The following is an 11,748-nucleotide window of genomic DNA, read 5'->3' as shown; positions in this document are numbered from 1 at the left end:
TCGTGTAGAGGAGCCATTAAGTAGACCGGGCCGTGTCCGACCTGAAGCTTTCGGCGCATCGTTTTCTATGAAAAGCATCACGTGATCGCATGTCATAGAAAAGTCAGCGCTGGAAGCTCCGGCCCGGACACGGCCCGGTCTAACGTGAGTCATCCTTTACAACTATCTTGAAATTGTAACACAAAACCCTGTAAAGTTGGGCCAGCGAAGTATACAATTTCTATAGATGGGCCATACGTGTGCGCCCGTATATAGAGAATATTCAGCAAAGCGATGAAATTAAAAACAGGTTTTAACATTCGTGAAAACATACCTACCAAAAAGAATCTATACGTATTTTTTTTTCTAAGCCCATTTGTAAAAAAAATGTTGGGGTTCCTGTTACCCACCAGGGAACCGGTGGGCAAACAACAATACGTCTACACTAGACATAGACAGTAATGAAAAGTGAGACTTTGACAAGGACAAACAATAATAGCGCTTTCTCACCTACTCCTACTGAAAGTTCCATAATACCATCCCGTTCATTCCCACGTCTCATCCAGTAGATGGGGTCAGCAAATGGCGGACCGCCAACCTTTTTTTTATTATTTTGATTATTTAGTAAAACAAAAGGAGAAACGAACCGCGATGGTCATTTATTTTAATTTTAAGAACGACCCTTGAAGATACTTATTGGCAGTAGATCGTAAGCCCCCATTCGCACGACAGCTTTTTCAACGCGCGTTAAAAAAGCGCTTGAATCTGTCCACACTCTAAATTCGACTTAAAGACCAAGTCTTAAAGTCGAAAATCCAACAACGCTTGATAAAAAGCGCCACCTTACGTGTGAATACATACATGGTTATCCATTTGTGTCATTCAAACGCTTTTTTAACGCGCGTTGGAAAAGCTCCCGTGCGGATGGGGGCTAAGTATAAGTATATTATTTATGCTAGCAAGTTTATATATATTTTGATAAGGCAACACCGGGCGAACAATCGAGGTTATTTCCACAGACTGATATCAAGTTACGCACATACCAAAATACGAATATAGTGCTACGTAGTAGCAAAGAGAATTTGAAATAGAGGAATATTGTCAAAGTAAATTATGTAGTCAGTACATTTACTGACATCGTTCGACACAAATGATTAACACTTTTAGAACGCCATTTGACTTTGATCATTATTGTTTCATTAATATGTGTTAGTTAAATGTCAAAAAGTATCGCCATCTACTCGACAGTAGGCCAAAGGTATGGCGTCATCTTTTTCAAATAAACTATAGGTACTCATCCTTTCTTTTGGGTACTGGTATCAGACAAAGATAGACAATGATTCTCTCTATGTTTGAAATGAGACAGTCCTTTGACTAACTATACATACATAATTTACTTTGACAATATTCCTCTATTTCAAATTCTCTTTGCTGATATCAAGCTACGGCAGCTACGTACGTACGAGTATAGTGCTACGTAGTAGGTACTTAATCTACGTATTATTTCAGTGCCTGCGAACTGTCGACGAAACCACACGCCAACGGAGTGCATTTTGTTTATATTTAGTGCCATTTGTGTAAAACTGTGGTAAGTGTTTTTATTACATGTTTTATTTATGTAAATTTCATACTTGAAAGCTAAACACTTGATCAGTGGGGACCAGCGGGCAAGCTCGGCTCCATCATCGAAAAAAATAAGCTCTGGCAAAGTACTAATTTGGCTTCGTTAACATTTATTTAGTTGAATACAACCAAGACTTATTTAAAATGCGGAATAAAGCTTTGTAATTGACAAACAAGCAATGATTGCTAAACGTTCTTGGTTGTCTTGTCTTCAGGGATATTGAGGTATAAAGTTAAAACCTGCGAAATGGCAATGTTTTCCGTCGAAAGTTTCGCTCGGGGCGCCATATCTTTTATTTCCTTTTAATTTCTTGGCTTATTTGCGCCCCCTCTTAAGGCACTTGTCACACTTTATCATGTTAAACAGAGTTAGCTTGTCATTACAACATCTCATACATTATTTCGTTTCAGATATGGAAGGGGACGCGAATAATGATGCAGTACGTGACGAGGTCGTCGGAGAAGTCATCCATAATGATATCAGAATAGGTAAATACCGTCCTTTATATAATTTTACAAGCTTTTATTTAACTTGGAATGTACCTATGTATGTACTCGTACCTAAGTAGGGCGAATCGGGTCAGACTAAAAAAGTTGTTGATATTGAAAATATTGCCTATGGCTGGCGTCGCAGGCTAACAGAAGACATGTACAGCGCTATTTTTGAGCACTCATATCAGTGAAATATTTCAGATATCAACGGATTTTTTGATGATCCGATTCACCCTGTGATCCGATTCACCTCGGTCTACCCTAACTATTATGTTTGTACGGGTCAAATCTTGCAAGTTGAATTTGACCCCCCTACTTCCCGGTTTCCGATTAAGCTGAAAATTTGCATACATATATGTAAGTCGGATGCTGACAATGCAATATTATGGTACTCTTGAGCTGACCTGATGATGGAGAAAGGAAGTGGCCATAGGGACTCTGTGATTAAACAACGAAAGCTAATTGTTTGGGGTTTTTAGAATTGTCTCGATGAGTATTATGTAGAGTCTGTGCGCGAAGAGAATTAAGAGTTGTGGAATGTATGGGGCTTAGTATGAGGCCCAATACATTCCACGACGGATCTCTATTGTTTCCCATAAAATTTTAAGTCATAATGTGTTGTCTGTCCTAATGATAATCTGACAATCATTACATTATGACTTTCAATAATTATGTCAAGCAAAGGGATCCGTTCCACGACTCTTCTCTTTCCAAATAGACTCTAGTTGCCTGTGGACAGAAAAGTACAGTCAGGTATAAAAGCTTGTACCAAAAAAGAAATTTTTGTCAAAAACTTATTACTTTTCTATCCCTAAACTCACTGATAGTGTAGCTGTAGGCATAAGCCATATTTATTCTCCCGCCAGTAATCGCCTTGGAGAAATTTTGCCGTAAACGAAATAGAAATAATTATGGTTTTGTTGTCCCTTAGGCACATAAGAATTTGGGGCCCTTTTGGAAAGTAAAGAAAGCGAATTAAACTAACATTTTTCTACTATGATCTTCTATTTATTATGGGTGATCAAATATACTGTTACTGTCTGTCCTTTGGGGCCCCCTGAGGATGGGGGTCTGGGCACGGGCCCCGTGTGCCCTTATGGTAAAGACGGTACTGGGTTTTGTGCAGGCGTGGCTCACTCCGCGTTTTCGTCGCTTTGCTACAGGTAGCTAAAAGTACATCCGTTCCACCCCAATTTTGGGGAAAGCCATAAGCCGCGCGTGGCGCTGTCGCCACCCAGCGGCCATATCTGTCCTGATCGTAACAGACGCGTTTTGTTAGAGAGTGAGTCTTATGTATTATTTATTCTGTGGTTCTGTGCAGGTGTGGCAGGGTCGGTTGAGCGAGTGGTTGGCTCGGCAACCGGTACAGCGGTGGGGGCGGCCGTGGGGGCTCTGACCGGCGGCCCGGCGGGCGCCCTCGTCGGCGGCGTTGTCGGATACGTTGTCTGCCGTCAAGCCGTCAGGAACGATCACCAGGACTGACGTAGGTTTACGACATTCCACATGACATTAATTTAAATGTATACAAGTGTAAGTAGGTACAGACGACGTCAAAGATATGTTTACACGTTAGCACCTTACCAGGCGTGGCTCACTCCGCGATTTCGTCGCTTTGCAACAGGTAGCTACAAGTTCATCCGATCCACACCAATTTTGGTGGGTAGCCATAAGCCGCGCATGGCGCTGTCGCCACCAAGCGGCCATATCTGTCCTAATCGTAACAGACGCGTTTTGTTAGAGAGTGAGTCTTCTGTACCTAGTACTATTATTTATTCTGTGATCTCACTCCTTTGTAATAAGGCGAAAAGTGTAAACATATCTTTGACATCGACTGTACCTATCTATAATATCTTCGCAGACAGTGAGTGTAATTTCAGTTTTAATAGTAGGTATGTATTTCTGATAATTGCGATACGAGAGAAGTAGCTGCTAAGTGCTAGAATCTTGTAGGCATGTAGGTTATACCATTAAGGCTCGTTAAGGATCAACGTTAACGTTACATTACATACTTACATTACATACTTACATTACATACTTACATTACATACTTACATTACATACTTACATTACATACTTACATTACATACTTACATTACATACTTACATTACATACTTACATTACATCCTTACATTACATACTTACATTACATACTTACATTAAGGCTCGTTAAGGACCGTAGGCTGTGGGTAATAAGGACTATAGGTACCTGATTTTACGTTAACTAATTATATATTGATGAGCGTTTCTTTTATTCTTGCCATTTTTCTATATTGTGACCTTTTTTGCCACTTTTGTGTTATGTCTACTCAGAATCACGAGCTCTTTCGATCCTGATGGGATAAAAAAATGTCCCAGAGTTTGAGAGTTTCTTTGTTGTCCCTATTGTTTTTTTCCTTTTTTTCCTATTGTGTTACCATTTCCCCATATACCTACTTTGTATGGGGGTAACTCGGAGTGGCGGTAACAAAAAGGAAAGCTTGAAAAATGTATGGAAATTATAGGACACTTTCTTTCTCCTATAAGGATGAAAAGGGCTCGCTATCCTGACTAGAAACATGTGGCAAAAAAGGTCACAATAATAAAAATGCAAAAAAACGCTCTGATGATGATGTTTATTTTTGCAGGATGCGCAGACGCTGTATGCTAACATATTGTGGACACATTACATACGGAATGCTAGACAGAAAGATATAAATCTATATATATGTATAGAGATAACGAACGATAAGTGTGAGCATCTGTCGCTTAGAACTACTTAGGTATAAATTAAGTGTTTGTATTACAATAGTGAAATAAATGTATTGTGTTACACAATTAAATGTATATAACTCAATCGATAGCTGAGATAATTATTTAAATATTAATGATCCCCCCTGTCATTATAATCAAACCTGGGATAACTCGGGGCACATTCTAGGGATTTGATATCGATAAGAAAGATGTCGATATACAAGACTTTATGACTTAAGGTAAATTTCACTTTTTATGTACTTTTAGCAATAAATGAAGATGGAGTAATATTTAAGAAATAATAAATAACGATATAAAATTATTAGAATAAAACATTTAGTGACAATGTGGAAATACCGACCTGGCTAATAAAAAATCTTTTTTTCCAAAAAACACCTTTTTAGAATTTAAGCAGTACCTATACAAAGCGATTTCGTATAAAATATATTTTTTAATACAGTTGCTCAAAAAGTGCTACTTTACGTAGCTGTTTAGCGTGCGGAAAGTTGGTTATCTCGAACTAGTGCTTTTTACTTTTCCAATTTTTTTAAATTTATACTTGTTCCAATTCACGACTACTTATTGATGAGTGTTAAGATTAGTTTCCTTTAAACGTCGTAATCAGCATAAAAACCTACCGTTAATGTAAGAATACGAAAAATATTACATATTTCATATTTAATTACTTAACTCTTCATCATTATAACACGTTTATTTTTTAATATTCAATATTGAAAATTCCGTTCTTAATAAGTTGACTGAATGGAACGGAATAGCTGCCAAACGCCCATAGATATAATATACTTAAAGACGACGTCTAACCGAGCTGTCACTGTTACCACTTTTGTTTAGTGTACGATTAACAATGTTTTTCTTATTTTTTCGCAACTGTATTAAAAAACGTCGTTCGATACACGTGCGGAAATGTCATTCTTCACTCGTCCCGAGTCTTGCCACTCGCCTGCGGCTCGTGGCAAGATATCTCGGTACTCGTGTAGTAATGACATACCTTCCGCACTAGCATCGAAATGTACTATATTTTGTAGAACATTTATGTTGACAGTAACATCGATATATTTAAATGTCGATAAAATATTTTGCTACGTCACTTTAGTATACGTGCCCCGAGTTATCCCAGGTTTGTTATAATGGAACCATTTCTTTAGTTTTCCTTAAATACGATATTTCATGTAAAAGTACCTACGTACCGAACGATAATCAGACGGCATAATAAATCGAAATTTCGTTATCTGACTCTCTATCACTCTCCCTTATTCGTACGATGGAGAGGCAGATAACGAAATTTATATTTTCGTCTGTTTAGATAGGCCCTCAATTTCTCGCTCTAACCCATATAGGGTTGCCATATGGAATAATTAAATGTCCTGATAAAAATCCGGACATCACCCTAAAAATCCGGACATTTCTTGTAGCCGAGATATGGCGTAGCTTGAACGACGCCACGGCGGCGCGCTGCTTTCTGTGGTGTACTGTATCTTGGATCTACTTTTCCCTTTCCCTTCGCCCGATCCCGTAGCCCCCTCCCCGGGCAAGCATTTTATTTTTATTAGGCCATTCCTAAAAATCCGGACACATGCCAAGTCCGGCCGTAATCCGGACAAAGGGTAAAAAATCCGGACATGTAAGGACAAATCCGGACGCATGGCAATCCTAAACCCATAGCCGCGTTCTTATCGGTACGTCTACTTTGTTAACAGGGGAACCCCCGCAACATAGCAAAAATGTTGCCACATCTGTAAATAAAGCACTGTATTCACACGCCCGCTAGTCCTTATAATACTGTCCTAGAATCTAGGGTAAGTATTACATATGTCTGTTTTAAACTGAAGTACATGTTATTTTCTGTGACGCTGATCGGTGATCAGACTGATCACGTGGTGCTTTCCATGGAAAACAAAGCGCTGGCAGCTCCGGCCCGGCCACGGGCCGGTCTAGCATGAGTCATCCTTTAAACTTGTATTAATTCCAACAAGGCACTTAGTTCCCCTAGTGGATGGAAAGGTAAAAAAAACAGTCGTTTTCGTGACAAAAATCGTACAGCGTACAACGCCAAATCTTGATATTAGGTTAGCTAGCGCACGAGGATGTACATAAATGGAAAAGTACCAAGGTGATGCGGCGGTCAAGGTAAAGCTAAATATGAACGAATCATAAATATAACAACATTTTCTAAAGATACCACGGGTATCCCCCGCCTCCTTCGCCTTCTCTGTTCATCAGACGGCCGGACCGGACCGAGACCTTGGTCCGGTTCCAGGTATGTTCAATCGACGGTCCGCCGTAGTCCGTTAGGCCTCATACGCACGAACGCTTTTTCAACGAGCGTTAAAAAAGCGTTTGAATGACACAAATGGAAACATGTGTGTTTATTCACACGATGGCAGTGGCGCTTTTTATCCAGCGTTGTTGGATTTTCGACTTAGTCGTTAAATTTAATTTAGCGTGTGGACAGATTTAAGCGCTTTTTAACGCGCGTTGAAAAAGCGCTCGTGCGAGTGGGGCCTTAAGGGCGCAGCTGAGAGCGAAACAATATGTCCACTTTGGGGTGGCAGTCCGTCCGTCTGTTACAGGTTTTAACACTACATTAATACGTGGATAGTGCTCTCTATCTCTCTCTCGAGTGGATTATGTGATAGATAATGATAACCGCATTATAGGATCTTTTAATAAGCGATGGTTAGATAAAATTTTAATTTATATAGGTAATAAGTTATTTTTTTAATGAATTGCTTAAAAGCTGTTCCGATATTTCGTGTAACGGATACTCCGCTAAATCCCCGCGTCCGACACAAAGGACTGATAAAACGGCTATTAATAACTAAAATAGGCAGGGCAGGCTACAGGCGTAATTGTGTGAACGCGGCCATCAGAGCGAGCAGTGCTCCTGCGCACGGCTTTTTATATTTGAGAAACTTTACGTCCACAAGCTTTATCTGAACAGTAAGTTTTTAATTCTTATTTAATTTTAACACTCATTTCGAACAAAACACTATTGTATTGTATGTGTATATTATTGTTCCAATATTTAGGAAAATATGAAAAAAAGGGGCAAAAATTCTGTCCATCATGTTTCTGGACGTTGTCAAAAAGGTCCTTACAAAAAAACCCGTCAAGGGGTTGCAATATTATACCTTTCTAGGGTTGTTTCTTTGTGTTGTGCAATATTCGTATACTTTGTTACGATAGTTTGTATTTGCCAGCCATAAGGAATATCGGCTATTGTCCGTAGGATTTTTTTATTTAGGTCAATAATGCATTTAATGTCTGATTGTTCTCTAATACATTTTTTAAGATGTATTTATTTCAACATTATAATTCAAAATATACAATTCAAAAAAATCTCTATTAATTAAGTTAGTAGGTATGTGTTAATTTTGTTTGTGAGCATCATGGTCGCATTTTTATCACTTGTCATGTCATGCGTCACTTTCGCACTTACATACTTGTTAGAACGTGACAGGAATAATGACAGATGATAAAAAACCGACCATCTTAGCCCTACAGTGTCCAAGGCTGGAATCGAACCAGCGTCCAGCGTCAGCGTCCTTACTGTAGTTACACTTTGCTTTTACAAATCTCACCTTTCTATGTTATGTTACGTCATATGGGTAGGTGCTTTAAACTGTTTCTACTTCTGAATAAACTCATACAAAAATTATCATAACTATCTATCATCAGTTTGCAGTTAAGTTTGCTTAGAGATAAATTTTCCTTGAAGCACATTTTAATTTTGCACTAAGAATGTCCTCAAACATTTAACGTTAGAGCTAACTCCATATAAAACTTAAATGTCAAAATGTCTTTATAGCTCAGTTGTATCTCTGATGTTGATGTAGAATAAATATTCGCGGCCATATGCAGCAATGCTTAAAACGTAACTATATTTTTTCAGAAATGGGTAAAGGGAACAAGGAGAGGAAGACGGCAGTTGAATCCGGCACCACCGTCGCAGGGGCCGCTTACGGTGGTGCTAAAGGTACTAGGCTACCGTTAAGATATTCTGTCAGCAGAATATTTCAACAGTTGCCCCTAATGCTTTCTCGACATCATGCTTTCTAGCAACCCAATTACACAATTGGTTCTTAATTTATATATAGTACTTACTTGAAAAAAAAAAATACCTCTATAGTTTGGAAGTACAAGCCGAATAAGTATAAGTATGTAAGTATAGGGGACATTTTACACAGATCAACCTAGCCTCAAACTAAGCAATAAGCAGAGCTTGTACTATGGGTACTAGGCGACGATATAGACATACTTATATAGATAAATACATATTTATATACATAGAAAACAACCATGACTCAGGAACAAATATTTGTTTTCATCACAAAAATAAATGCCCTTACCGGGATTCGAACCTAGGAGCATCGGCTTCGCAGGCAGGGTCACTACTCACTAGGTCAGACCGGGCGTCTGTGAAGAATGAAGTCGGGGTTGCTGTAGAGCATCTCTCCAGTAACCCCTACTGAATTCCAGTTCTTAACTTTAAGAATGAACATAAGTTACCAACTTACTTATTTTTTATCTTTATACACCTTTCATGTATGACTGGATTGACCAGACACAACATGATACTGCACATTTGGCGCCATGTCAGAGGTCAGGAATCGTTTTAGTAACGTCCGTTCTTCTCTGTGTGGCCCTGACCACCGGCAGCTTGGGTTCTGCCCGGCTACCCCATGTTTTGGACATTTTTTAGGGTTCCGTACCCAAAGGGTAAAACGGGACCCTATTACTAAGACTTCGCTGTCCGTCCGTCCGTCCGTCCGTCTGTCTGTCACCAGGCTGTATCTCACGAACCGTGATAGCTAGACAGTTGAAATTTTCACAGATGATGTATTTCTGTTGCTGCTATAACAACAAATACTAGAAACAGAATAAAATAAAGATTTAAGTGGGGCTCCCATACAGCAAACGTGATTTTTGATCAAAGTTAAGCAACGTCGGGCGTGGTCAGTACTTGGATGGGTGACCGTTTTCTTTTTGCATTTTTTTCCGTTTTTTTTTTGCTTTATGGTACGGAACCCTTCGTGCGCGAGTCCGACTCGCACTTGCCCGGTTTTTTTACTATACATTGTGAGGAGGATTTAGTGCCTACTTAATTTAAACATACTTGAAAACAATTACCCCTTTAGTTTGAGAGTAAGAACCAAATGAAGTTGGGGTTGCTGTAGAGTGTCTCACCATCACCAGCAACCCCTACCGGATTCCAGCATAAGTATTTACATTGAATAATTTTACGGTTTAGACTCACTTGTTTTTAGTCACTCGCGCGACATGTTTCGGAGAGCCTAGGTCTCCTTTCTCAAGCACTAACAGTGCGAGCAGCGTTCACGACGGCCGTGTATCGCGTAGTTTAGCAGCAAACGAGAGGAGATTGTGTTGGAGAAATTAGTGTATTTACGATTTTATTCTCAAATAAGTAAACTTTGTTTAGCTTGATACCTGGGTAGTTGCCAGAAAACTTGCAAATAGGACAAGAATCGTATTTGTACGGTGTTCGTCGCTCAGACACAGCCAGGAACTAAGAGCTTCAGTTTTTCTGCTCTACCGACCTATAAGTGGATTATGTGTACCAAGAGAATTTGAAATAGGGGAATATTGTCAAAGTAAATCATGTAGTCAGTACATATACTGCCATCTATCGACACACATAATTAACACTAACATTTTAGAGCGACATTTGACTTATATCTTTATGATATATTAAATTTGTTAAATGTCAAAAAGTATCGCAATCTACTCGAGAGTAGGCCAAAGGTGACGCCATCACTCGAAAATATGGCACCATGCCGTTGGCCTATCCTCCTTATTTAACAATATACCTCTAGTCTAAATTCTCTTTGATGTGTACAGTCACCTGCAATAATATGTTACTCTTCGAAGGCCGCAAAAATATGTGACACGCTCTTATCACAAGCCATAAGAGCGTGTCACATATTTTTGCGGCCTTCGAAGAGTAACATATTATTGCAGGTGACTGTACACATCAAAGAGAATTTAGACTAGAGGTATATTGTACAAACGGACAGGCAGCAGCCAGGGCAGGTTTGTGCAGGTGACTGTACAAACGGAAGAGTTAAAAGCGACGCAAGAGTGTCTTTCCCACATTGATCTTGTAGCACAACTTATGCAGACTTTTGTCACAGGTGCAAGCGCGGGTGCTACGTACGGGGCCTACCTCGGGTGCTGCGGGGGACCGCCGGGGGCCGCTACTGGGGCCGTGGTCGGCGGCATCGGTGGCGCCATAGTTGGCGGCGTCAGCGGTTACCTCGCTGGAAAAACCGCCAACGAAGTCATCGATAAAATCGAAAACCTTTGAGGCGATAAGAATTGGGTGCTTAGCCATGATGACAATCGTTGATGGAAAACGCCAATCGAAACTATACTTATGGCAATAGTCACGTGACTTCTCGAAGCACCCCGATAATTTTTCTTCGTTTGGCGTTTGTCGACTTCGATTGTCATTTCGGCTAGCCCCCCAGACCCCTGTTTTACCACGCTGACATTGACAATCCACCGTACAGTCCTGCTCCAACAAGTAAATATTGACGCTAGGAAATTGTCAATGTTAGGTGTCAGTTGTCACCGTGGAGAAACAAACCAATAATTATCTTGTTTATCAACTTGTATCTGCACTACACGGAAATAAATATCCTTCAAAATTTGCTTTCTTATTTATTATGGTTTTACTACAATAGATATTTCTTCGTTTGTCTTAACAAATCCTTTTTTTTTTCAATCTGGATAGAGTATACATATATGTAGTAATGCCAATGTGGAAGTACTAAAGAATATAATACTCACGTAAGTACTTTACACCATGTACTACTCTGGCAACCACCCGTGGTATTTTTATCACCTGTACCTACCTAGTGTAAATTTCATTCGAATGCGTG

General features: G+C 39.6%; 1 protein-coding gene and 1 long non-coding RNA gene across 3 annotated transcripts; both read left to right on the top strand.

Annotated features, from left to right (window-relative positions):
- Nucleotides 1-1,480: 1,480 nt before the first annotated feature.
- LOC134675951 (uncharacterized) lies at nucleotides 1,481-4,932 on the top strand. The gene is made up of 4 exons (XR_010099823.1): nucleotides 1,481-1,567; nucleotides 2,014-2,091; nucleotides 3,416-3,581; nucleotides 4,720-4,932. It is a non-coding gene; the product is annotated as an uncharacterized LOC134675951 (long non-coding RNA).
- A 2,710-nt stretch (nucleotides 4,933-7,642) lies between these two features.
- Nucleotides 7,643-11,518, top strand: LOC134675819 (phage-like element PBSX protein XkdO). 2 transcript variants are annotated; one of them, XM_063534116.1, is made up of 3 exons: nucleotides 7,643-7,786; nucleotides 8,739-8,822; nucleotides 10,999-11,518. In XM_063534116.1, the coding sequence occupies exons 2-3, from the start codon at nucleotides 8,741-8,743 to the stop codon at nucleotides 11,169-11,171; spliced, it is 255 nt and encodes an 84-aa protein (XP_063390186.1). In that variant the 5' UTR covers nucleotides 7,643-7,786; nucleotides 8,739-8,740; the 3' UTR covers nucleotides 11,172-11,518. The 2 variants fall into 2 exon arrangements, with proteins under 2 accessions (XP_063390186.1, XP_063390187.1); XM_063534117.1 differs by having other exon boundaries at nucleotides 7,727-7,790.
- The last annotated feature ends 230 nt before the right edge of the window (nucleotides 11,519-11,748 follow it).

The sequence above is a fragment of the Cydia fagiglandana genome, chromosome 23 (genome assembly GCF_963556715.1).
Source record: "Cydia fagiglandana chromosome 23, ilCydFagi1.1, whole genome shotgun sequence".
Taxonomy (NCBI): Eukaryota; Metazoa; Arthropoda; class Insecta; order Lepidoptera; family Tortricidae; genus Cydia; species Cydia fagiglandana.
The sequence above is the reverse complement of the archived record's forward strand: the minus strand, read 5'-3'. Positions and strand labels throughout refer to the sequence as shown.